The sequence below is a fragment of the Tachysurus fulvidraco genome, chromosome 21, assembly GCF_022655615.1.
Source record: "Tachysurus fulvidraco isolate hzauxx_2018 chromosome 21, HZAU_PFXX_2.0, whole genome shotgun sequence".
Lineage (NCBI taxonomy): Eukaryota > Metazoa > Chordata > Actinopteri > Siluriformes > Bagridae > Tachysurus > Tachysurus fulvidraco.
The window spans coordinates 2,836,360-2,864,336 of record NC_062538.1 but is presented as its reverse complement, the minus strand read 5'-3'; the positions used below and the strand labels follow the sequence as shown (position 1 = coordinate 2,864,336).

At 39.6% G+C, this 27,977-nt stretch overlaps 1 protein-coding gene and 1 long non-coding RNA gene across 2 annotated transcripts; both read right to left on the bottom strand.

Moving 5' to 3' along the window:
• Nucleotides 1-115: 115 nt before the first annotated feature.
• On the bottom strand, nt 116-6,290 carry LOC125139851. Its single transcript, XR_007138985.1, has 3 exons — nt 5,849-6,290; nt 3,891-4,752; nt 116-161 (listed from the first exon to the last, which is right to left on the bottom strand). It is a non-coding gene; the product is annotated as an uncharacterized LOC125139851 (long non-coding RNA).
• An 11,436-nt stretch (nt 6,291-17,726) lies between these two features.
• Nucleotides 17,727-26,770, bottom strand: traf4b (tnf receptor-associated factor 4b). Its single transcript, XM_027177375.2, has 7 exons — nt 26,482-26,770; nt 22,435-22,486; nt 22,204-22,308; nt 21,144-21,305; nt 19,952-20,113; nt 19,686-19,841; nt 17,727-19,602 (listed from the first exon to the last, which is right to left on the bottom strand). The coding sequence occupies exons 1-7, from the start codon at nt 26,622-26,624 to the stop codon at nt 18,946-18,948; spliced, it is 1,437 nt and encodes a 478-aa protein (XP_027033176.1). The 5' UTR covers nt 26,625-26,770; the 3' UTR covers nt 17,727-18,945.
• Between the last annotated feature and the right edge of the window lie 1,207 nt (nt 26,771-27,977).

The following is a 27,977-nucleotide window of genomic DNA, read 5'->3' as shown; positions in this document are numbered from 1 at the left end:
AGTGTCCCTCTTTCTCTCTCTCCTCTCTCTCTCTCCTCTCTCTCTCTCTCCTTTCACTGTCTCTCTCTCTCTCTCTCTCTCTCACCCCTCTCTCTCCTTTCCCAGTCTCTCTCTCTCTCTCTCTCTCTCTCTCTCTCTCTCTCTCTCTCTCTCTCTCTCTCCTTTCCCAGTCTCTCTCTCTCTCTCTCTCTCTCTCTCTCTCTCTCTCTCTCTCTCTCTCTCTCTCTCTCTCTCTCTGTGCATGCTGGGAGTGTTTGGGTGTGTGAGTGGTCACAGGAGCTGAGAGCTATCGTGCGATTTTTTCTGTTTTTTCTTTTACTTTTTTCGTTAGAGTTACCCTCTTTCGAAGGAGTAAAGAGAACAGAAAGTTTAATTATAGGTTTTGTGTGAAATATTGTAGTTTATTTAGATAGGTAAGTTAGTCAGGTGTGTAGTAGCAGGGCGGGAGCGGGAGCGGGATGGCGTCCCTCACGCAGAGGGGGACGTCACCTGTCTCCCTCCGCCATGGCGTCAGGTGTATGCCGGCTAACGGCGTGAGTGTGGAGGAAGTTTTACTGGCAATGGGGAAGGAGTTTGGAAATGAGAACATTTTCGCCGCTTCCCGCATGAACAAAGCGGTGGTGGTTTTTCTGAAAGAGGAAAATCAGGCAAGACACCTGGCCAACACCGGCGTTGTGGTAAGTGGTGAATTTGTTATAGTCTCACCGCTGGTTGCTCCGACCGTCCGGGTAACTATAGCTAACGTGCCTCCGTTTATCCCCGATGAGGATATAGAGCGCGAGCTTAAACGCTATGGAAAGGTAGCTAGCAAGATCAAAATAGTTTACTTGGGCTGTAAGGACGTAATCAAACAATTATGTCAACAGTACACTGCAAATGTCACAAGGGAGTTGGCCCAGTCCATAAGCCAACTGGAAAATGAAATCATGATACTCCAATCTCTTTTACAGCCTTCAGGAGAACAGGCCCATGTTCAGACCCTTACAGCAAAGAAGAAAAAGCTATCTGACCTCCTAGGGTTAAAAGTACAAGGTGCGCTAATAAGATCTCGCTTCCAGAATGCAGACCAGATGGATGCACCATCTAAGTTCTTTTTTAACCTGGAAAGAAAGAATGGCCAGAAACGTTTCATTCACAACTTGCAATCCGAAACTGGTGACATTTTATCCAAACCCACAGACATACGCAAGAGAGCAGTTAGTTTTTATGAAAAGCTTTACACCAGCGAGCTCAAAGTGGACCAGGTCACAGAGCAGGCTTTCCTGGGAGGACTGCCCAAAATCCCTGAACACCTAGACCCAGCACTCAGTGGAGCAATAACTTCAGAAGAGCTTCTCAATGCTCTACAAAATACAGAGAGTGGAAAAGCGCCGGGTATAGATGGACTTCCAGCAGAGTTCTACAAGTGCTTCTGGGCCGTTGTGGGGGAAGACTTGCTGGAAGTCCTCAACAACAGCTTAACTGGAGGGTTGCTTCCACTGAGTTGCAGGAGGGCAGTCCTCACGCTACTCCCCAAGAAAGGAGACCTAACCAACATAAAAAACTGGAGACCTGTGTCCCTATTATGCAGCGACTACAAACTGCTCTCTAAGGTTTTAGCCACCAGACTGGGAAGTGTTCTGGAAGAGGTGATCCACTCCGATCAAACATACTGTGTACCTGGGAGGTCAATATTTGATAACGTCTCACTGGTTCGAGACCTTATAAGTGCCTCAAAACTATTCGGGCTGAAAATGGGTCTGGTCTCCATAGACCAGGAAAAGGCTTTCGACATAGTGGAGCATGATTTTTTTATGGAAAACTTTCGAAGCTTTTGGTTTTAGCTCTGTTTTTATAAACAAAATAAGAGTTTTATATTGTGACATTGAAAGTGTACTGAAAGTTAATGGTGGCTTATGTGCTCCTTTTAAAGTGTACAGGGGAGTCAGACAAGGTTGCTCTCTGTCAGGTATGCTCTACGCCCTAGCCATAGAACCTTTTTTAAACATGCTAAGAAACAAATTGAAAGGGTTCTCATTTCCGGGTTGTGGGACCACTCTCCGTTTGTCAGCTTATGCTGATGATATAGTGGTAATTTTGGACCAACAAATTGATATCGACACACTATGTAGAATCTCCAGGGAATATGGCAAATTATCCTCAGCCAAGATCAACTGGGATAAAAGTGAGGCCCTTCTGGTCGGGCGTTGGTCAGTTAGTGCACCCAAACTCCCAGGGGGTTTACTCTGGAAAAAAGATGGTTTTAAATATCTAGGAGTTTACCTGGGAGAAGAGACTTTTATGCACAAAAACTGGGAAGGGACCCTTTTAAAGTTAAAAGGTCGCTTAGATAAATGGAAATGGCTTTTACCAAAGATGTCTTACAGGGGACGTGTGCTACTCATTAACAACCTGGCAGCGGCCTCCCTTTGGCACAAAGTAGCATGTGTGGACCCACCTGTGACACTTTTAGCGAGAATCCAGTCAATGTTTTTAGACTTTTTCTGGGATAAGTTGCACTGGGTGCCCCAAAGTGTTTTATACTTACCCAAAGATGAAGGTGGGCAGGGCGTAGTGCACCTACAGAGCAGAACCGCTGCCTTTCGTTTACAGTTTTTACAGAGATTTTTAGGTGGTTCAATGTCTGTAAGTTGGAAATGTGTGACCAGTACTATTTTAAAGTCCTTCAGAGATCTGGGACTTGACAAACCCTTGTTCCTGATGGACCCTCGAAAGCTGAACACTTTGAGACTACCTGTTTTTTATCACAATGTTTTTAAAGTGTGGAGTCTTTTTAAGACAGAGAGAGCCACAGACCCGAACTCACTAAACTGGCTACTTCAGGAGCCCCTCATCTACGGAGCTCGCCTGGACATTGCTGACAGTGCCCTCACTCAGACTCTACAAACGTCTGGTCTCATCACGCTGGGACGCCTGGTGGACCTGGCTGGACCAGAGCTCAAAGACACCAGTGGAGTAGCTGCACGGCTGGGCGTGAGATCAATACGGATCGTGGCATGGCTACTTCAGAGGTGGCACTCTGCTCTCTCACAAGAAGAACAACAAATGCTAGTGGAGTACTGTGGGGGGACTGAACAGCCGGATGAGGAGGACCCTTTTCCTGAGCTTTCTCTGTCTCCAGACTTAGAGGGAAGTACTGGTCACTTTTTAGAATGTAAAAGCTTCACAAATATGGATTTTTACATGGTCTCTGGGAAAATGTTTTATAAAGCCTGTGTTAAGGTTTTTAACAAGAACAGTCTTAATGGTAGAGTGGACACACCGTGGCGCTCTGTCCTCGGGCTGAGGGAGGAAGAGCGACCACAGTGGAGGACACTCTACAAGCCACCATTAACTAAAAGAACTGGAGATTTACAGTGGAGAATCCTGCACGGAATCATTGCTGTTAATGCTTTTATCTCGGTTCTGTGTCCGGAGACAAGTCACAAGTGTCCCTTCTGTTTACAGAGGGAGACAATATTTCACGCTTTTACGCAGTGTCTTAGACTAAAACCCCTTTTTACCCTTTTGCAGACTGTTTTTAGCGCTTATAACAAGTCCTTTTCAGTCCAAACTTTTATCCTGGGGGTAAAATATACTAAGAAAAGGCAAACAGAATGCCAGCTTTTAAACTTTGTTGTGGGTCAGGCAAAGATGGGCATTTACATCAGCCGAAAAAATAAAGTAGAACAGAGTGGCAGCGATGATGCAACAATGGTGACAACAGCAATGATGAAGTCCAGGATTCTAGTGGACTTTCACTTTTACAAGAAAACGGCGAACTTGACAAGGTTTGAAAAAATCTGGTGCATTAAAAATGCACTCTGCTCAGTTTTTAATGAAGAACTGCATTTTGCACAGAACATGTCTTGAAGGACATCATGTACATTTTAGTTTTTATGGTTTCGCACTTTTAAAGCTATTCTATTTATCTATTTTATTTTTCATTTTATTTATTTATTTCTTTTCCTGCATTAAGTTAAGTTAAACCTTTTATCGGACATGTTTGAAACTGAGCAATCGAAATAAAGGTCTTTTTCAAAATCAAAAATCTCTCTCTCTCTCTCTCTCTCTCTCTCTCTCTCTCTCTCTCTCCCCCCTCTCCTTTCCCAGTGTCTGTCTCTCTCTGTCTCTCTCTCTCCTTTCCCAGTATCTCTCTCTCTCTCTCTCTCTCTCTCTCTCTCTCGCAACTCAATATCAAACAAGTTCCTTTTATTGTACAAATGTGGGAGGATTTAAAGGCTTTAAGAGGGGGCAAGGCCAAAATAACAAACCTAAACCCTCTAACTACTAAAAAGAAACTAACTAAACTACAAAAGAAGACAAAATTTACAATACTAAACTAACTCCCTAACTGGCTTAAACAAGAGAAAACATGCGAACGAAAATGGCACCCACCTCTCTACAAATCCCTTCCCAAAGAATTAACAATGTAAACTTAATAGCTAAAGAAATAATAATTTCTCTGATAATAAGAAACCTGTACAACAAGACAACTAACCCAATAACACATTGAGAGAAATTCAATCAACGCTTTTTAGGTTGAGGACACACAAACACACACACACACACACACACACACACACACGCGCGCCCATACATATTACTTCCTGCTTGTGAGAAGTAGAGAAAGGAAACTGGACGAAAAGCGAAAAACACAAAAAACATACTTCCTTGGACGTAACAATTGTAATGAGTAAAAAAGCAACATACTGTAGTTACCTGTTCAGCTGAAGGAGAGCACAAACGAATAAACTTGTTCACTACACAGCCCTGAAAGCCATCATCATCATCATTAGTAGCAGTAGTAATAAACTAAATTAAATTAATTAATAATTAATTAATCAGTAATGTCACTTCTTCTTTCTCAACATACTTTACTACCATTTGTTTAGAACTTGCATTCGTTAATGTTTATTCAGTATGAAATGCCTAAAGTCCACGAATCAAAACGAGTCGAAATGAGTCATAAACGTAATGAATGCTGATCATTTTCTCAACTAGCTGTTTTTCAACATTGCTATTTTTGATCATGGGCAAGAATTTATCTGGAATATTTCTAATTTCTACACACTAATTAGATTAATTACATTTAGTGCACTCCATCATCAACTTATTTCTCGTACGTTTCTTTAAAATCTTCAGCTTCCTGAACCAACTAAAATGCGTTCAGCTTCCTGTACTAACTCAACCGTATAGCACATTCGAGATCGATTTAATGTCTACATAGTTGACTGGGTGTGTTATATTATAGTTTTTGTCAGCTAATCAAATTGTTCAATCAAAAAAAAATGTAAAACTAAAAAAAATGGAATGAAAACCATTCATATTTATTGCTAATTTCTTTAGTTTTAACCCACAGCAAGTGTGGTTCAAGGGATTTGTCATAATATTCCAATATCTTATGTATATTCTCTGTATATTCATATATCTAGCAGTTATCTGTAAGTTAACTGATGGTAAGTTAATAATATTGTTATTTGTTTAAGTACTTGTTTAAGTTTATGTTTTGTACTTAAGTTTAACGGAGTTATGTGGACGATGCTTCAACTAATCCACATATAAAATTTTAACATTCTGAATATCGTATTAAATATTTCAGTTAAATTTCATAACTATCGATGGCACTCGTGTATGTGCAAATCACCACGTAAGATCTGTTCAAGTCTTAAAAGAGAAAACTGGAACACTACGACTACAACTAAACACATAAACGATGTCCTGAGAAGTCGAGACAAGCTCGATTACAAACATTAGGAATTAAAGTACATGATATTTGCATTCTGTTAGTTGAAGTGAGTTTAATGCAAAAATGTATACGTGTGTAATATATATATAAATATCATATTTAAGGCTATATGTAACTCACCATTGTCGTACACGGCTTTTCTACTCCTAAACCTTGTTCCAGTCTTTAGCCTTTTTCAAAAGAACTGATTTCCGTTGGAAGTTTGGTCTCCATGTGAAATTATTACTAATTCGGGGAATCTTTAAATGAAGAATCTAAGCTGGATCACTCTGTAAGGTGATTTCCGGAAGAATGTTTTCATTTCATTTCACATTTCAGAAATGTAGTCAGTGACTTGAGTGACGTGATGTTTGTGTGGGTGTTTTTTTTGGGCCAGCTTCCGTAATGCACACTGTGATGCTTTCGTTTTTCTTCTTATCTGTGGTAAATTTGAATCTTTTATGTTCTACATATTTTACATTATACATAGTTACAACTTTCATATTAGTCTATTTTTATGAACCATCCCTATTTCATCCATTTTTTTTTATCAAAAAGAGTAAAAGTGACTTTAGAGGAAACTTCAGAGGAAGCTTCATACTTTCTTCACAGCATACTTTCTTCATACTTTCGTTATTTCCTAGTTGTTCATTTTTTTATTTAATTTATTTTTTATTTGCCTTTTTTATTGTTATAAACTATAACAGTCCATCAGAAATGTTTTTCTTTGTCATTCGTCATTAAGCATTTGTGATGTAAAATTTAGGCAGTGTGGAATTTCAAGTGTGTATTTCTGCTCATAGAAATCTTTAGAATTTTATTAATTTATTTATTTTGATTCGATTTTTTTATACCGACAGTAAAGTAACAATAGTGGAAAAATCTAACCCTTAGGTTTTGTTTGTGCTGTTCAAGAGACTCAAAACTCCTAGACAGGAAACCCACATTTCAAACCTTCATTGCTGTTAGCTTTTTTTTTTACACTTGTGATTTTGCAGATGCAGATGGAGCTGTAAAAAAAAAGTTGTTTTGTCTTGTTTAGCTTATCTACTACATCTAAAGGCACTTAAGCGTAATTGATTATTTGCGATAAAGCTTTTAATATGTTTTAGTACAATTTAAGTTTATTAATTCAGATTAGTTATTTTTATCTATTTTATGTCACACATACTCCTTCTCTAGGATTTTTCACATCAACACACACAGAGATACACACACAGACATACATAGAGACACACAGACACACACAGAGACACACAGACACACAGAGAGACACACAGAAACACACAGACACAGAAACACACAGACACACACAGACAGACGCACACACAGACACAGACCCATACAGACACGAACACACACAGAAGCACACACAGACATACACACAGACATACACACACATACAGACACATACACACACATACAGACACATACAGACACATACAGACACATACAGACACAGACGCACACACAGACACACACACAGACGCACACACACAGACACACACATACAGACACACACATACAGACACATACAGACACAGACGCACACACAGACACACACACACAGACACACACAGACACACATACACAGACACACGCAGACACACACAGACACATACAGACACACACACACACATATACAGGCACACACAGACACACACAGACACACACATACAGACACATACAGACACAGACACACACACACAGACACACACAGACACAGACACACACATACAGACACACACATACACAGACACACACACACACACACACATACAGACACACACAGACACACACACACACACACACACACACACACACACACACACACACACATACAGGCACACACAGACACACACATACAGACACACACAGACACACACATACAGACAAAGACACACACAGACACACACACACACACATACAGAGACACACACACAGACACACACAGACACACACACACACACATACAGACACACACAGACATACACATACAGACACAGACACACACAGACAGACACACACACATACAGACACACACAGACACACACAGACAGACACATACAGACACACACACAAAAAGACACAGACACACACAGACACACACAGACACACACAGACAGACACACACACAGACAGACACACACAGACAGACACACACACACACATACAGACACACACACAAAAAGACACAGACACACACAGACACAGACAGACACACACAGACAGACACAGACACACAAAAATACAGACGGACACAGAAAGACACTGTAAGAAACAAAAATGTGAGAAAATAAATGTAAGAAATGTAAGAAAAATGAGAGTGAAGATCTTAATAAAGAACAAGAAGTTTATTCCATCTTAGCAGTGACGAAGTACTTTGGGTTCATCAGAGTGAGTAAGAACCCAGGAAAAATCATGCTCAAACCTTTTATACTGTTCTCCCTCTTTGTAGTTTAAATGAGGTTTCACTTTGAATGTGTTTTGAGATATATACTGTGTAGATATAGAGACAGCACAAATCGAAAGCAAGAGTTTCTAGAAAGTAAATAACCTCAAACACAATTTCTGTGTAACCTCAAACACAAAAAATAACCTCAAACACACTTCTTAGGTAGAACTGTGCATGCCGCACTAAACTGTGCAATCTGTCTCTACCCCCTGACGTCCCAGTCTGTCGGGCCACAGATTTTCATCCACATCACAACAGATATCATCCCTTGCAATACAGAGTGGAAAAAATCTTCTGGAATGTCTTATCCAGCCTCTGCAGGTCATGTGGCTGGCAATCATAGACCTTCCACCTCCATGCTGAATAGAACACCTCAATTGGGTTGAGGAATGAGGAATAGGGTGGGAGAAATTTCATCAGCATCCTGTTATGGGTCAGAAAACCATTCCCTGATGCTGTTTGAGTGATGGAAACTCACATTATGTGTATTATATTATAATCACATACTTTGGTAATTCATCTTGAAATGGACCCCTCTCATCATCAGGGATGAGAGCCCTTATAGAGGGTCTCTAAGAAGGTGAGGACATGCTGTGTGTTGTATGGGCCTATAAGGGGAATATGAGATAGCACACTTATTTTACACACATATTTTCCCCATGCTGGTGGGGGAGAAATATAAGAAGTTTATGTAAATTAGATAAAGTATGCCCATAGATGATTTACCTGTATATACTGGTACCGTTGCTCCTTCACTCTGCCACCATTCCTTTGAAATGGTACACGGTACAGCTGTTTCATGCTCATGTGGTGTCTCTTTAACACCCTTTCGATAGTTGAGATGCTAACAGACTGGATGTTTTCAAATACATTATTATTATCTACAACAGCCTTTTGTATTTCCCTTAACCTAATGGCATTGTTTGCTCGGACCATGATGCAAATAGCCTTCTCTTGGTGTGGTGTGAAAAGGGGTCCTCTGCCATCCATATGAGTTAATCCTGCAGTCCTGTGTGGAAAAAATGCACTAATGCAATACATTTACACTTAGATGTGTTAGAGAATGTATACACACACTATAACAGCACAGTCCACACTGGTGGATTACATACCCATTCTCATGTTCATTTCCTAGTTGTTCATCCATTTTCAACAAGTGTAAAGCTGTGTTTTGCTCTTATTACTGTACATACTGTACACTCGCCAATTTAAAGGTTCACAAGATTCAGCCTTGACCTATATAAGAGAACTAGTTGATTATTGGTACATCTGAAGGTGTACATGCCCCTTCATTAGTGACATTCAAGGTTCATCTGCACAATTCCTCAATTCAAGACACATTTACAAGAAAAGTTTAATAGAACTGTGAAGAAGAAGAAGAGCTTGTTTAACCATTTTATGCTCAATGACTTGTGCAATGAACTGATGCCTAAATGTTTTGAGGATTCAAACCAGTTAGGTGAAACCAGTATAATACATTTTGATCAACATAACATAAACAACTGATAATGTAGGAAACACCAGACACTTGTACACAATCCATTAAAGGTGGGGTCTCCGATTTTTGAAAGTCAATGTTGACATATAAAATCACCAAAACAAACACGCCCCTAACCCAAATGGGTCCCACCCCTGTATCGATGGCTCCGCCCACACATACGTACGTAACCCAGGCAACTAATGAAAAGAACTGTGTCTTTATCATAGCTGAAGGGAAGAACAATACGATTAACAAACTGGCAAAAATGACACACAAGCATAATCATGTAAAGGTCAAAGTAGATATTATTTCTGTGTAACAAAGCAAAACCAACGTTACTCACCTATCGAGAACATCGGCTCTTAAAGTCAAAAGATGGGTTTCCCCTGAGTTAAACGCTGTTTTTTGTTTTGTTTTTGAGTTTGTGGATTACACAAGCGCCATCTAGTGGATGCTGTGTAAGAGATGATCGCTGCAAACAGAAAATATAATGTGATGCAAAAAAAATTTCTGAAAAAAAAATGTTCTGACAATAAAGTATCATATCATATCATAGTCTCACAATTTATTATAGAAATTATCAAATTCAATACTAGGATCAATAAGCAGTGGAATTTCCCTCTCTCCCCAGTTTTCATCCTTTTATGATAATGAGCCCCCTGGTGTTCAAATTCTTGCACTGCACTCATATCTTATTATATATAACTTCATAATAAAAAGAAGTTGTTGTGAGGATTGTGATGAATTTCTGGAAAACTCCGAGCAACACAAAGACATTAACACAAAGACATTAACAAAAGAGCAAAAGAGCAAAAGCAGTGTTTAGCCAGAGCAAGTAAGTGTGATGTTTTATAATGATAAACAGCCGTACAATACTTCATATATAACATCGACAAAGATTATGAGTCAGTGAGGTGCTCGGAAAACAGTAGGCTACTTTACGAGAAGGAAGATCATCATCATAAAAAGGTGACAAAGTACTGTAAGAAATTACAGATAACTGCACCCAAATTGCGGGGGGCACGGTGGCTTAGTGGGTAGCACGTTTGCGTTCGATTCCCGCCTCCGCCTTGTGTGTGTGTGTAGTTTGCATGTTCTCCCCGACTCCAAGATACACATCTAAAAGAGCTCATTCCTAAAAAGGTTTACATATCATAAGTATCATAAACTTGATTCAACTTGATTCAATCGTTAGTATGGGAGCGGCAGCAAGACGTCAAGGATCGCCACGAACAAAGGGTCTACGTGACAGCGATTACATTTAAAGTGACCATTTGGTTGATAAAAAATGTAATAACACCAGGACAAGGTGTGCGTGACCATGATTAACATTTAATGACATCTGGCTAAATAACAAGGTGTGACCCAGCCATTTGTGAGACACTCAGTTCTTAAGCTCAAAACACATTCAAAGCAGAAACTCATTTATATTTCCAAAAGGGAAAACAGTATAAAATGCTTGAGCAGGATTTGTTCGGGGTTCTTACTGACTCCGATGAACCCAAAATAGGTATTTTGTCACTGCTATGCTGGAATAAACTTCTTGTTCTTCATTAAGATTACCATCATCGTCTTATTTTTACACAGATTTTTTTTATTTCTTACACTGGCGAGCCACACAGCGAGGGATTCAAAAAAAAAAAAATAATAAAAGGTAAGGGAAAGGTAAGAAAAGCGGATTTTTTTTACTTTTACATTGTTTTTGAATCAGGTATGGCGAGATGGAACAAATGTAATTGTTACAAGGTAAAGCTATTTCTACCTGTATTGTACTGTGCAGTGGTTTTTCGCCGCGGACCGGTCAATGATTGATCATTTTACCGCGGCCCGCTGGGGGTGGGGGGTGGCGGCTATACAATTAAATTAAAATGAATAATTTTAATTTAGTTGTATTTAAACATGCCTTTTTAACTCACTACAACGCTAAAGCAATGAGAACCCTGAGCTTGTTTCTTTAGAACGAGACGGTTCCATCTGGGGTAATAGGAGACAATGACACCCGAAGTGTGTTGCTTATGTCCAGTTTATTCCGTTGTGTTGTTTTGGTTGCCGTCACTGCAGAAATCCCCGCTTCACACAGATAGCATGTCGGAAATGGCTCCCCCCACAAGGGAGTTGTCACACTTCAGGCAGGAATTTCTTTCTTTTATTTCTTCATGTTCCATACAGTATATTTCATATTACACATAGATGAAGTTTTCATCTGAAGCTTCCCCTAAAGTGACATTTACCCTTTTTTATCAAAAAGGGTCTTTTTGACTTTTATATCAGAAAGGGTAAATGTACACCTCCAGACTTCTCAAAGTACCGTACATCTCATTAAAAAGTTCTTCAGGAAATCACCTTACAGACTAAACATTCTTGTTTCACATGGATTCTAAACGTCTAGCAGAAACGTCCCGTTCTTTTGAAAAAGGCTAAAGACTGGAACAAGTTTTAGCAGTAGGAAAGCCTTGTTCGACAATGGTGAGCTATGATATTTATTTATATATATATATAATATATATATTACACACGTATACATTTTTGCGTTACACTCACTTCGACTAACAGACTGTAAATATCATGTACTTTAATTCCTAAAGTTCATAATCGAGCTCGTCTCAACTTCCTAGGATGTTTATGTGTTTAGTTGTAGTCGACAGAGTGATTAATTTTTTGCATTTAAAACATGAACAGATCTTATGCGGTGATTTGCACGTACACAAGTGCCATCAATAGTTATGAAATATAACTGAAATATTTAATTCGATATTCAGAATGTTAATGTTTTATACGTGAATTAGTTGAAGCATCGTCATGGGAAGTCCACATTTGTGGAGGCTCCAAAGCAACTCTGATAAACTTAAGTACAAAACATAAACTTAAACAAGTACTTAAACAGATAACAATATTATTAACTTACCATCAGTTAACTTACCATCGTAAAACTTAAAACGTTTTCAGCTACCAAGTAAAATATGCTCGACTGTTTTGCTAGCCGATAGCATCTGCTAGTTATGCTAACATAGAAATTAGTAATAAATATGAATTGTTTTCATTCCATTTTTTGTCTTTTTACATTTTTTTGATTGAACAACTTGATTAGCTGACAAAAACTAATAATATAAATAACACACAGTCGACTTTCTAGACATTAAAGCGATCTCAAATGTGCTATACAGTAAGTTAGGAAGCCATTTTAAAGAAACGTACGAGAAATAAGTCGATGATGGAGTGTAGTAAATGTATTTAATCGAATGAGTGTGTAGAAATTAGAAATATTTCGGATTTCTTGCCCACTAACATAAACAAACTAGCAATGTGGAAAAACAGCTAGTTGAGAAAATGATCAGCGTTTATTACGTGGCTGTAATTAATTTTGACTCGTTTATGTGGACTTTAGCGATTTCGTTTTGAATAAACATTAAAGAATGCAGGTGTGTTTAGCGAGCAAGTTCTAAACAAAGGTCAGTAAAGTACGTTAAGAAACACGAAGTGACATTACTGATTAATCAAGTATTAATTAATTTAGTTTAGTTCATTAACCAATGTGTGAGCTTAGAACTACTACTATTACTAATGATGATGATGATGATGATGATGATGGATTTCAGGGCTGTGTACTGAGCAGGATTCATCTTTTGTGCTCTCCTTCAGCTGAACAGGTACCTACGCTGCTTTTTACTCATTACATTCATCATGTAGAGCATTTAGCAGATGTCTTTATTCATGATGACACACAGAACTGCTTTGTCATCTCTATCAAAAACTCGCTCACGTTCAGCTTGCTACCTCTGATCGGTAGATCCATCAACAAGATCAGGGACTCACCGGTAGTTAATATCCTTCTGGGATTCTCTTAATTTACTCAACTGCACCATTGAGAGCGTCCTGACGGGTAGCATCACTTCCTGTTTCGGGAACAGCACCATGCAGGACAGGGAGCACTCCAGAGGGTGGTGCGGTCAGCTGAACGTACCAGCCACACCGAGCTCCCTGACCTGCAGGACATCTACAGCACGCGGTGCAGGACCAGGGCCAGGAAGATTGTAAAGGATCTCAGCCATCCTGACAATGGACTCTTTTCTTTGGTGCGTTCAGGGAAACGCTTCTGCTCCTTGAAAGCAAACACAGAGAGAATGAGGAGAAGCTTCTTCCTGCAGGCCATTCTGAGTTTAAACCAGGAAACACCCAGGATCTTTTACAGGACCTCTCCCTCCATCTTCACTGTTTTTTTTACACCTTTTTTGCACTATGACACTAACTCTGGACTTGTGCAGCACAGTGCCACTTTATACACACCATACCACACAGTGCCACTTTATACACACCATACCACACAGTGCCACTTTATACACACCATACCACACAGTGCCACTTTATACACACCATACCACACAGTGCCACTTTATACACACCATACCACACAGTGCCACTTTATACACACCATACCACACAGTGCCACTTTATACACACCATACCACACAGTGCCACTTTGTACACACCATACCACACAGTGCCACTTTATACACACCATACCACACAGTGCCACTTTATACACACCATACCACACAGTGCCACTTTATACACACCATACCACACAGTGCCACTTTATACACACCATACCACACAGTGCCACTTTATACACACCATACCACACAGTGCCACTTTATACACACCATACCACACAGTGCCACTTTATACACACCATACCACACAGTGCCACTTTGTACACACCATACCACACAGTGCCACTTTATACACACCATACCACACAGTGCCACTTTATACACACCATACCACACAGTGCCACTTTATACACACCATACCACACAGTGCCACTTTATACACACCATACCACACAGTGCCACTTTATACACACCATACTGCACATGGACACTTTAAAGACAGTCATTAAAACCATACGCATTTATGTATATACATATATTTTTCACATAAATTTTGATATATTTTATATAGTTTATACTTTTTATCTATCTACCTCCTTTTGGTTTTATTTTTATCCTTCATTCCATTCCTTCTTATGCTTGAATACTGAACAGACGTAAAAAGCATCTCACTGCATGTCGTACTGTATGTATGTGTGTGTGTGTGACAAATAAAAATTTATTTGGTTAGGATTTGATTCAGCAAGTGTTTTACTCTAATAGTAAATAAAGAACAAATAATGATCATAAGGTGAGTCTTGTTAATTAAGCTCATTAAGCTGGGCTGTAAACCTCTTAAGCTCATCAGTTTAGTTAATAAATCGGATCACAGAATAAAGACAACATTCATGCACACAAACGGTTTCATTCTCATGTTTGAATGTAGGAATTTTTCTCTGTTTTATAGCTTCCTGTGCAGTGTGTGGACGACCCGATGGGATCAAACGCTGTGATCGTCTTTGGAGATCAGGAATTCCTGATGCCTTCTGTAGTGACCGCTCTGTTTAAACCACATCAGATGCTGTAAGAGACAAATGCTGTACAAAGACAAACTGCATTCTGGGTATTGTACTGCCTTGATGCTTCTGAAATGAGGAAGAGTTAAATTCTTAACTTATTTAAAAAGTAATTTACCATCAAATGCTACAGATGAATGAGAGAGTGTGTGTGCCTTGAGGTTGGCACTCCATCCAGGGTGTATCCTGCCTTGATGCCTGCGATGACGCCTGAGATAGGCACAGGCTTCCCGTGACCCGAGGTAGTTCGGATAAGCGGTTGAAAATGAATGAATGAATGAATGCTACAGATGCTACATCCTTTGTTTCCACCATGTTTACTTACGGACACGTCTCCGACTTGGGAACTCGGTGCTTACAGACAATCCAGTTTAACCCTCATAACCACAGCGTTGCTTTGTTGTTCGTTTACCTTTAACTTGTAAATACGAATGAAATGTTTCCTCTCTCTTTCTAGGAGAGACAGCAACCGAGATGGAGCGAGAGAGCGAATGAAGGCCTCTTGCAGGGGCCAAGGCCTTGGAATTTGAACACACAACCTTCCTATACTTAGACCAAGGTCCTAACCACTAAGACACCAATGTGAGTCTGTGAACCATAGAATCTGAAGACAATGTTGTACTAATCATCTCTTTGTTCTGTTTTTCAGATGGAAGATAAGGACGAAGGCAACGATGTAGATCTTAAATGTGTTTTAGGGGCCCCAACTAAGTATTGAGTGCTGTACATGCTCATACTTTTCATATTCATACTTTTCAGTTGGCCCAGGTTTCTAAAAATTCTTTCTTTGTATTGGACTTAAGTAAAATCCTAATTTTCTGAGATAGTGAACTTGGGATTTTCCTTAGATGTCAGTTATAATCATCAAAATTAACATCTGAAATATATCAGTCTGTGAATGAATGAATATAATATACCGTATTTTCCGCACTATAAAGCGCACCGAAGTATAAGGCGCAGTCACAATTACGGGGTCTATTTCTGTACTTACCCCATGCATTAGATTAGATTAGAATCAACTTTATTGTCATTGTGCAAGGTACCTGTACGGAGCCAATGAAATGCCGTTAGCATCTAACCAGAAGTGCATAGATGGCTTATTTACATGTGGCAGTGTAATAAATAAGGGTATGAGGTTATACAGAAGGTGTAGTAATATGTACATATAACTGAATAAGGGTATATATAGTGTGGTTATTATACAAGTATGATACAGTATGAAGTGGTATAACAGATATAGCTGTACAAAAGAAATGTCCTTATGAATATATATATATATATATATATATATATATATATATATATATATATATATATATATATATATATATATATATATTCACGGAGTGAGGAGGTCACAAATATACTGGGGATATATATATATATATAAAATGCGGCAGCGAGATTACTGACTGGCACCAGAAAACGTGAGCACATTACCCCAGTACTTGCCTCATTACTTTGGCTCCCGGTTAAGTTCCGTACTGATTTTAAGATTTTACTTTAAGTTTTTAAAGCTTTACATGGTTGTGCTCCCCAGTATATTTGTGACCTCCTCACTCCGTACCCTACCCCTAGATCTCTTCAGTCCTCTAATCAATTCCTTCTCTCGGTACCTCGTGCACATTTTCAAACCAAGGGCGATCGGGCTTTTGCCACTGCAGCTCCAAAGTTGTGGAACAATCTCCATCTTCATTTAAGATCTGCTACCACTGTCTCATTGTTTAAATCTGCTTTAAAAACCCACTTTTACTCTGTATGTTTTACTCTGTTTGAAGGTTTTTTGTTTTTATTTTTGCACTGTTGTTTGTTTTTACTTGATGTACAGCACTTTGGCTGCAACGGCTGCTGTTTTTAAATGTGCTTTACAAATTAATAAACTAAACTAATATATATACTGTACATATAAGCCTTATAGTGTGCAAAATACGGTACAAGTTTCACTTTTTGAATGGAATTAGTGAAATAAATCAACTTTTTGATGATATTCTCATGGCTCTCAAGTTTTGAAGACAGGCAAGCGTGACATCTCCAACCCCCCCGCAACCCCAATTTTTTTCATTGGTTGTTGCGTTAAATCTTTCCCAGATAGTGCTATTTGCTGATTGGCTATTGTGTAGCCTCTTTTTTTTGATAAGTGTCAGGCTCGACTAAGAACTGAGACGCGCTTGATTCCTGCCCAGTTCCATAGAGACAGCGGTGCGGACTGATACATTTTGGGTGCTGCGGCCTAATATATATATATGATAAATAGTCAAAAGGTTTTTCTGCGTGAGAAATGTGATGTGTGGTGGGAGAGCGGGAGAAAATACCCAAATGCGTGACTGTCACTCTCAATGTGTGACACTTGACAGCCCTGTATTCTAATTATATGACCAGCACCTGTAAATCTTTTAAAAAAAATTACCTCTGATTTTGGGCCAAGACGTCTTATGACATCATCACAACACATATTTAGCAATGTTGGAATCACGTGCAAAAGAAATGAGTTCAGCTCTCATAAAAACTTAATTACTGTACATGTGTCTTCACTGGTAGGAGTTATCTTGTGCCTCCAGTTTCACCAATACAAGTAGTTAAATATACAAAAAAAACAAGGTTTTTCATCCACAACAAATCATCTGTGATACAATCATGCTCAAGAGATATCAAGGAGTTTTATTATTATTATTTTCAAGTAAGAAACACGTGGAAAATACACATCTTTTAAATCATGACACAAACTGCATTTAAATAGAAAAGTATTTAAGTCTTCACCACTGGCCCTGTTGCTGCTGCCGCCGTTACACCAGTAAGACTTGCAAAGTTTCTTATACTAGTGCTACAAGAAAAGCTACAACTTCTAATTTGGTCCTTAGGGCTGTAAAATTACACTGAATCAATTCTATATATCTACTGATACCCATCGGTTTAAACTGAGTAATAATAGCGCCCTCTTGTGGAGAATCTTCAGCTTGGAAAACGTGAGGAACCATTACAAAAGTACATTGATGACACTTCAGGAATATTAAAGTCTAAAATTAATCACAGTATGTTTGAGTTTCGTTTTCCATCCCTGGAGACTAGACATCTGACTAGTAGATGCTAAACAATTAGCTAGCTGAGTGACTGACCGACTACCCAGTTACGTCTCTAAAGTGACACGTTACAGAATTAAAGCTCTGTAACGAACCAGAAAAGTCACAAATCAGTGCCGCTATGACCTATACAGTAACGTGTGAAATTTTTTGCTAGATAGCTAACAAAGTAGCTAAAAACAGAACGTGCATTATTTGTATAACATGATAGACATACTGTAGCTTAGCTAAACGTTCCTTGCGATAGTGTTCTTTGTATGCACTCGATAATGGAGGTGGTGGCATTTTTCCCAACCAGCTCACTTGGTTAGTTAGTAGAATGTTTTATACAGAAGGTACTCAGATTAGTGGTGAGACATTTTGTTCAGTAACTGTTCACCACTTGTTTATGACTTTCGCTTTAAATAATTATTATTATATCAGTACTTTTACTTGACTCAATGTTTTGTGAACAATTCTTCTCTGTATATTAGCAGTGACACGATTTCAAATCTAACAGGCCGATTAAACTAAAAAAAAACTATTAGCCTACTTTTTTTCTACACCCATCCTATTGTCCCCAAACACTCCTATGTATATGGGAGAAGAATGTCCGTACTGAGACGGAACCGATTCCCCAGTCCTGCTAACTCAAGTCCTTGTCCACTTCCTTACACTTTATTGAGGTTTTTCCTCAAGACTAAAATCGACAGTGGACAAACGGCGACCATATATAATCATGCCTTAATAATAAAGGATGATTTTACTGGATTGCTTCAACTCCTTTTAACTCAAGTCGGGTTAGTTGATTATTCTCTGCACCACATCTACAGAAGCTTTGATGAAGATGGCGTTGTCTCTGATGTAGTTCCTTTGCTTCATCTGCTCGTGCGAGATAAACTTGGGGTAGCCGAATCCCAGCATACTCTCGTCCAAAAGGCTGGTACGTACGCTCCCGATTGCTCCAGGTCGAGGTCTCTGGAAGTTCTTCCAGTTGGGATCTGGGCTGAAGCTCTCGGTGACGTGTTGAGGTTTGGACAGTGCTGGGTCGCTCTGGTCCAGCAGCGAGAAGGTGACGCGGTGAGGGAACGGCCACTCCAACAGGCCGTCGTACTCCCCCGGGAGCACTCTGATATAGACGGAGAGGTATGTTCCTTCGCCGCTGCCGTTCCCGTTCGGAAAGACGGACACTTGGAGACGGTATCCGTAGCGATGAGAGTAGAAAACGGGGCTGAAGAGCTCCGACGTTCCATTCGAGCAATTTCTGGTTTCTTGTAGGTGACGGCTGTAGTTGGGGATTTTCCAAAGCAAAGTCCCGTCTTGGGTTCCGGAAAGTTCCTCGACACGACGCCTCAGCTCTCGCAGCTCGAGTCTCTGCCTAGAAACAAGGCTGCTGAGTAAAGACAGGTGAGAGTGAGCGGCCTCATCCAGGTGAAGGGACACTGCAGGCTTGGAGCACTGGCAGGGAAAGACAAGGTGGAAATGATTAGTAGTGATTAATGACTCGAGTTATGGCTGGAAAGAGAAACTCGAGTCCGTACTCTGTATTTGCAGCCGGCGTCCTTAAAGGGACAGAGCACCATGGAGGTCCCACAGCTCTCCTTAACATGAATGGTTAAATCCTCTCGGGTGATGCCGGGTGTGCCACAGCTGTTAGGACACTGCACTGGGACGCGTGGACACTGGCTCTGATGATTCTGTTTAAAACACACACACACATGGAAATAAAAATGACACACGATTCAGCCTGCTAACAATTTTCATACAGTTCAGAGTGTAATCAGCGTCTCAGCTTTACTCCACAGACCTGAATGGTGTCGTACAGGAACTCCTTGCTGCAGTATTTGCAGGACAGTTTGCGTTTAGGACATTCGGACACGCTGTGCTGCGTCAGCAACCTGCGCACCATACGAGCCCCACACTTATTCTCACAGTACACACTCTCCTCTGGACACATGTCCTGGTGTCTCTGTTACAGGATGGAGACATTCATCACACACTTAATTCAGATTGTCATCTAATACAGTCAGTCGTTCATCTTCAGTAACTGTACATAGTGGATTTAGGGTTTATATGGGGAACCTCAGGTACGGTGTAGAAATACACACTGGGTACAACAATAGTCTATCACACACACACACACACACACACATACACACACATACACACACATACACACACATACACACACATACACACACACACATACACACACATACACACACATACACACACATACACACACATACACACACATACACACACATACACACACACACACACACACACACACACACACACACACACACACACACACACACACACACACACACACACAGTCCTGTCATTAATGTAAATTGTAATCCTTAATCTGATACATGCTATTTGCAAAAATTAAATTAAAAAGACAGAGATTCAACACTTATCAGCAAATCTATATCCATCCCTCCATCCATCCCGTTCTCTCACCCATCCATGACTCTCTCCATCTCCCACTCATCCATCCATCTCCCTCCCATTCATCCCTCTCCCCTTTTTAATTTCAGCGAGCTTTACTTTTTCTCTCCCAATCATCCATCCGTCTGCCTCTAATTTATCCATCTCCATCTTATCCAACCGTCCCTCTCTCCCACTCCTCCATCTATTTTTCTCTCTCTCCCCCATTCATCCACCCCCTCTAATTAATTTCTCTCTCTCACCCTTTCTTTCTCATCCATCCATCCATTCTTCTCCCCCATTCATCCACCCCCCCTGTAATTCATCTCTCTCTCCCTTTCTTTCTCATCCATCCATCCATCTCTCTCCCCTTCATCCATCCATCTCTCTCCCCTTCATCCATCCATCTCTCTCCCCTTCATCCATCCATCTCTCTCCCCTTCATCCATCCATCTCTCTCCCCCTCATCCATTCACCCACCCATCTCTTCCCATCTCTCAGAACAACAGACACAGACATTATATATCTAGTTGATTTTCGGATTATATGGAAAGGGTTCTGACCTCATGTGCTTCCCCTGTGAACTCATCAGCGCAGTGGTCACAGCGCAGCTTTCTCTTGGTGCAGTCATGCTGCAGGTGCTGAGGAAGATCACGGCGCAACAGTTTCATCATGCAGCGGTTTGGACACGGCACCACGTTATAGGTACATACTGAGAGATGGACCTAAAACACATAACAGTCAGAGACACAGTGATGTGGCGTAAAACTGAAGAGTTAAAGACAGGTGAGTGATTTTCTCTCCTCAGACTACGCAGCTCCGTCGTAAAGCAATTCTCTAAAACAGTGGTAGGAAGTATGATCGACATCTCAGTGCCACCAGGTTGGACGTCGCAGCCCCACGTCGTATTTATTTCTTCCTGCAGGAACAGCACACTGTCGCAGTTTAGCGGTTAAACAGACTGTCGACGGGATCCAACGGCTATCGCTTCTAGACCAGAAGAAATATCCAGTATGTTTTTTTTCAAAACACAGCCGAACAAACTGGTAGACCGTCGCCGCTAAAGCTTATTTTTCAGCTTTGTTATGACATGAATAGAAAAAAATCAAGTGTAATACGAGATGAATAAAAAGTTGTTTTTTCTCTTTAATAGTGTTAGTAGCTAGAAACTGTATCCTTTATATTAGTGCTCATCAACAGGATAAGATGGATTACCAGTTAAACCAGTTCAGCTTGTGGTTTGGTAGCTGGTCAGATCAAACATTTCATAAAGAAAATGTTTAAAAAAACAAAACAAACAAAACAAAAACAGGTTTTGAATAGCGAGAGAAAATCCTCCACCATAGAGCTTTAGCGTTTTGGGATCACGAGATCAGATCCCAATGATTCCAAATCCGTTAGCGATCGAGAGCAACGACGGGAAATTTATCTGTGATCTCTGGGTGAATCCGAAGTAGTTACCATAGAAACAGTTACCCAGTTCGACCAGAGTCCGTGTCGTTGTTATAGGAAATAAATGAACATCTACTGAACAATCAGATTCCAGAATTCAACAGCAAAATTTGAGCTTCTCCACTTTTCCCACTCGCACATTAATCTAAAGCGTGTTGTTTTTTTGTTTACCTGTAGTTGTTTATTCTGTCCTGACCAGCGGCAACCTTCCTCACTGTGAATGCAGCGGATGGGCAGAGCCAGAATCTGCTGCTCCAACTCGACATCTGGGAAAATCTACACAGCGCATTAAAGAGCGTTATTTCCGCATTATAGACAGGACTCATACAGTATATTCAGTGAAAGGTGTGCTGAGGTGACGTAGTGACCCCACAATTAAACCCAAGCGCTTGTACTACTTACTTTAGCGTAGTCGAGAGGCATCTGATCTTCTGGGCACTTGAATATGCCGGCACTGTGGAACAACATGCAGAGTCGAGCGTTAACACTATTGACTTGATCAGATCTCGGTTGATGTTTGCTTCAGATCACTGGAGCATCCTGACTGTAGATTTTGTTGCGATTATTAACAACACGACCTCAAAATAAGTCTGAAGCATAACTGTGTGTAAAAGAGCAGAGTTTCAGTTCAGTTCAGTTTCCTGAAAATCCATAATCATTAACCAGAGTTGCCAGATTTCAGCCTAAAAGCGTTCCTGTGAGCGTTTTTGTGAGAAACAGCTTCATTACATTATGTGATCATCATGTCGACAAAATGGCACAAGTAAAAAAAAGACACACTGCCTGCACTGACAAGCTTGCAGAAATCTATTAGCTTTAATTCTGAATATGCTTTAAAACTAGATCACGGTGTTTGGAAATTCATCCGGTTTGGAGGGAAACCCTGCCGTTAAATTCCCCGTCTGTTACTGGGTCACTGAGCAGAGGGCAGCATGATTCCTGCCCCAGGTGACTGGAGCACTGGTAAATCGCTGCTCACTCAAAACGGTTGATTGATTTGTATTTAAACGCATGGAGCAGCGAATGGGTTAAAGTTTTGCTTTCTTAATAAAACAAACGAATAAGGAGCTTATAACTGTGCGTCTGTCATCAAATCCGTATTTCTGACTCGCGGCCTCTCCTTACGTTGCAAAACTCCTCGTTTAAATTCCTGTGTCTTTATTTCTTGCAATGGCGTGTCATGATCTGTTCTTCACATAACGTGCAATCACGTACATGCCTGAAACCTGTCACGAAGAACGCTGGGAGCTCCTCGAACCTGCTTCTCAGCCTCCGAGCTCTAGAACCTAGTTTAGATTTATTTGGTGATGAGGACCAACATCTTTACTGCTTAGGGCAGAAAATAACCAGCATTCAGAGAGAAGACGGTTTCATGTCTGTAGTCGGGACTGTGAAATATTACCAGCTATGGAGTCAGGAACTGCTGGGTGGCAAGAACTTATTTTATTTATTTATTTATTTATTTTAGGAAGCTTCTTCAAATATTGTGTCTCCAATATCCAATATTGTGTCTCCAAATTAGCAGTGAGATGGACTGCCATCATTTATTTATTTATTTATTTGTTTGTTTATTTTCTGCAGTTCTTGTATCTAATTTTGTGTCTTAATTCGATTCCTTTTTTTAATTCTTTTTAAACCTCAGTATAAATTGCCTCTATTTTTAGACCGAGGCCAGTCACAAACAGCAATCTGCTTATTCGTGTCATTCTGTGTATAATTATTATATAAAAAAGATCAAATTTTATTAATTTTTTTCTCCTCTGCATTTTGTGGCGTTTGCTTGATTTTACGTTCATTCCTGAGATCAGAAAACATCACGATAATAATAATAACTACCGTGTTACACTGCTGCACGTCGTCTCTGATATAAAACGCTGCCGCGCAAATAACTGGCGGTCCAGCAGAAATCAGTCCCACGCTGTCAGGTATGCATTAGACTGATAACGAGAGAAGTTACTCAGCTCTAACTGTGATAACACTGGTGTGAACAATGAGCGCCTCTGTATACAGTCCACGAGAGTCTTTTAGAGGAATTTTAATTTAAGTGTAGATTAAAGACCTCTCTCTTTAGCCAGGCGTACACATGACACATAATACAGCCTATAACCGTGTGCTCCAGTAGATCTGATCCAATACACGTTATTATCTAGTGCTGGTTAATATTTTGTACAGCAGTTACACTAATTCCTCTCCACTTGCTTCCCTTTTTCTACCGAGAGGCATCGAGAGACTGTAACAGCTCCAGTTGTGTTCCACTTCATGAAGATTTCGGACCTTCGGTGAGAAAAGACCGAGCTCGTGAGGATCCTGAGACACCAAGAGATGAACCAGCTCCGGTTTCATTAAGCTTCATGAAGATTTTAGTCATTCTAAGAGAAGATGTCAACTTCATGTGGTCTCTGAGAACAACAACCTCCTCATCAATACTCAATTATCAGACTGTAGAAAGGATGGTATTCATAATAACACTCTCCGGTGTTTATAACAGTTTATAATCACACCCTCCAGCGTCACCCAAATGAGGATGCGGTTCTCTTTTGAGTCTGGTTCCTCTCAAGGTTTCTTCCTTTCCTCACAGACTTGTTCGTTAGAGATAACGACACGCTGTAACATAACGATACAAGCACGAGCCTCTCTCCTAACCATAACCGTTGTATCATTATAAACAAATTAATTTGTATGAAATGGTAGAAATTTGCAAATGTGACCACAAAAACCGCCACTGTGCAAATGTGTTCCCTGGTTCGAGGGAAACTGTTGCTGTTGTTTTTAAACATCCGTCATCTTGTTCCACCGGTTCTACTTTAACTGACACTCTTCAGTCACGTCTGTCTTTAGAAATAGACGGTCATTTATATGAACTAATGCAGACCTTAAAAAGCCATAGTGTGTTTTGCGTACATGAACCAGTCTAAAGTTCTCATCTGACCTCTCATCAGCAAGACATTACTACCTGTAGCACTGGATGTTTATTTTTTTTGCACTGTGTAAACTATTGTGCGCTAAAATTCCTGGAAATTGGCAGTTTTTGAATTAGTCAAACCAGCCTGACAGCCAGCCGTATAACGGTCCGAGTTAATGTTTGACGTGAACATTACCTGAACCACTTTACCTGTATGTGCATGATTTTATGCATCATGTCTGGCTGCTAAGTTACTGTCTGAAGACGGTGAGTGTATTTCTTAATCTATAATATGATTACAATCGTTGCTGCTTCCTTAAATGTTCTCCAGAAGTGTGTTCAGTGCAGTTAGATTAGATCAGACGTTGACGGTGTCATTGTGTTGTACTAATATACTGTAAATGCACGAGTGCATGCATGGAATGCGGTTTTGTAACTAACCAGATAGTTAGATAGAAGAGAAGTGTGTATATATAGGAATAGTATGAAAAGGCCACGATTCAAAACTAGCCATCACAGCCATGTGTCTTTGTCAATGTATTCCTCATTTCCTGTTATAACAAGCTCCAAGCTTTACATTTCTGAGCGTGACTGTTGGGATTTCAGCTACTGTACAAAGCAGTTAGTGAGATCAGGCAGATGGAGATCTGGGGTGCAGTCGGTGTTCAGTGCGGTTGAGTCACAGTCAGAGGCTCTTTCAAGAGCTCGCTTTGTTTACTGGGACATCGTCATGCTGGCTCTTTTAGTTCCAGCGAAGGGAAACGACAATTCTACTGCAAACAAAAACATTCTTAAGAAGCCTTTATCATTGTCACATATACATCACAGCACTGTGAAATTCTTTCTTCACATGTCCCGGTTTTGGAGGTTGGGGTCAATATACAGGGTCAGACATGATACAGTGCCCCTGGAGCAGACAGGGTTAAGGGCCCAACAGTGGCAGCTTCGAAGTGCTGCGGCTTGAACCCTTATCGTCCCACCAGTAACCCCGCACCTGAGCATGTCCCCATTATACACATGCTATGAGCTTCAAACATTGTGGACAGATTGATAAATTTCAAACTGCCACATGCACTGGATGAAAATGTAACCTACACTACAAACTCCTTTATTTCCCCAAATATTATAAATATACATACACACACACACACATATATATATATATATATATATATATATATATATATATATATATATATATATATATATATGTGTGTGTGTGTGTGTGTGTGTGTGTGTGTATGTATATGTATGTTGTATAAATATATATATTTGGGATAAACAGGTAGCAATAAATAGGTAACAAACTATAATAACAAGGTCACGTGACAATTGAGACCAAAACATGCACTACGTCAGACACCTCACAGGCTCCTCGCGCACTAAGTAGTATGCGTAAAAAGTACACAACCGACTCTAGTGTTCTTTTATTTACGTACTATTAAGTGCACTAGTATGGAGACTCGGGTGTAGCCAGAAGGGAAACCAAAGGCGCGTCACAGTAAGTGAATAAATCGTGTCTTAAAGTCCGTGCACGCGCTACTTACCTGAGAAACTCCTGCAGACAGGTGTCACAGAACCTGTGTCCGCAGGTGGACACCTGGACAGGTTCCCTCATCGGTTTACTGCACAAAGGACACAGAAAGCGGCGTCTCGGTCGCTCCAGAAACTTGTAATCTAAACCAGGCATAGCAGAGTGTGTACTAAGCAAAAGTAGACACGATAAAATGAGTTTAAGTCGTGTTTACACTCGCGTGTTAACGTGTAATAACTGGCTAAACGTGGCGTTGTTCCTGTGTGACATTTCCGGATTCAATGCGCTTCAGAACTCAGAAAGGTGTAATTTGACTCACCTGAATCGGCTCCTCCCTCTCACAAAAAAGGGAGGGGCTGCATTATTTTTTTTGTGTGTGTGTCGACCCAAAATACACTTTTTTTTTCTTTCTACTTTTCTTCTTTTCTTTACTTCACTCCAAGAAGATTTTTGACCCACATGACACCTGTCCGATTCCTGTCCAAATTAATTAGACTTATTCTATAAATATATACTGATTAGTAATTAACTAATAATAATAATGATTACTACCAATAATAATAAAAATAACTAATAATAATAATAATAATAATAATAATAATAATAATAATAATAATAATAACAATAGGTGTGTTTTGGGTAAAGTCTCAGAAATATAATCATAGTAAATTCAGATTTATTCTGTGTATTTGTGTTTGTTTGTTTGTTTGTTTGTTTGTTTTGAGCTTATTATATTGTAGGATTTTTCTTTTTAAATATATATTTTAAATGATTTAGAAGATTAGAACTTTACATACAAATCTCCAAATTTTGTATATCTAAAATACAAATTTTCATGTAAATTAGACCAAATTTCAGAATTTCATATTTGTTTTTATTACTTTGACCATGTTTACCGTATTTATAAAAAAAATGTCTTCATTAAATTTTTTTTCCAAAGACAAATCCAAAGCAAATCTAAAACAAACACCAATTCCCGCAAACGTACGACAATAACATACGGAACATCGTTCAATTTATTATTTTCAGTTTTGTCAAAAATCTGTGCTTTCGTCAGGTTTCAAACACGAGAGCAAAAGTAAATTAATGGGAAAAAAATTTTTTTGTCCCTTTGTATAGAAACAATGTATTTTTTTTAACAATCCAAGAAAACGTTTTTCTAAATAAATGTAATCGATTCATCAATGAATCTTAATTGTAAGGTGTTTCAGGCATCATGTATCATTACTCATGACAATTTAAAAAAAACTATCATTATAATTTTGTTTGTGTTTGAAGCTGGCCACACCCCCTCATTATGATGCAACATTTATTTATTTATTTATTTATTTGTTTGGTTATTTTTGTTTGTTTGCTTGTTTGTTTATTATTGCAATTAAACCCACTGCATGGGTTTAATATGTGATGTACATGTTTGCAGACTTTTATCTTTCACCTGGAAATATGGGCATACATACATAAATGAACCATAATTCTAACAATTCTATAGTACAGATTAATAGCTACGCT

Excerpts from the sequence above, each read along its gene's own strand:
- traf4b (XM_027177375.2), bottom strand. The coding sequence starts at position 26,624 with ATGCCTGGTTTAGATTACAAGTTTCTGGAGCGACCGAGACGCCGCTTT. Across the intron at positions 22,309-22,434 it reads TGCCTCTCGACTACGCTAAA|ATTTTCCCAGATGTCGAGTT; the intron begins GTAAGTAGTACA and ends TGCGCTGTGTAG. Across the intron at positions 21,306-22,203 it reads GACAGAATAAACAACTACAG|GTCCATCTCTCAGTATGTAC; the intron begins GTAAACAAAAAA and ends TATGTGTTTTAG.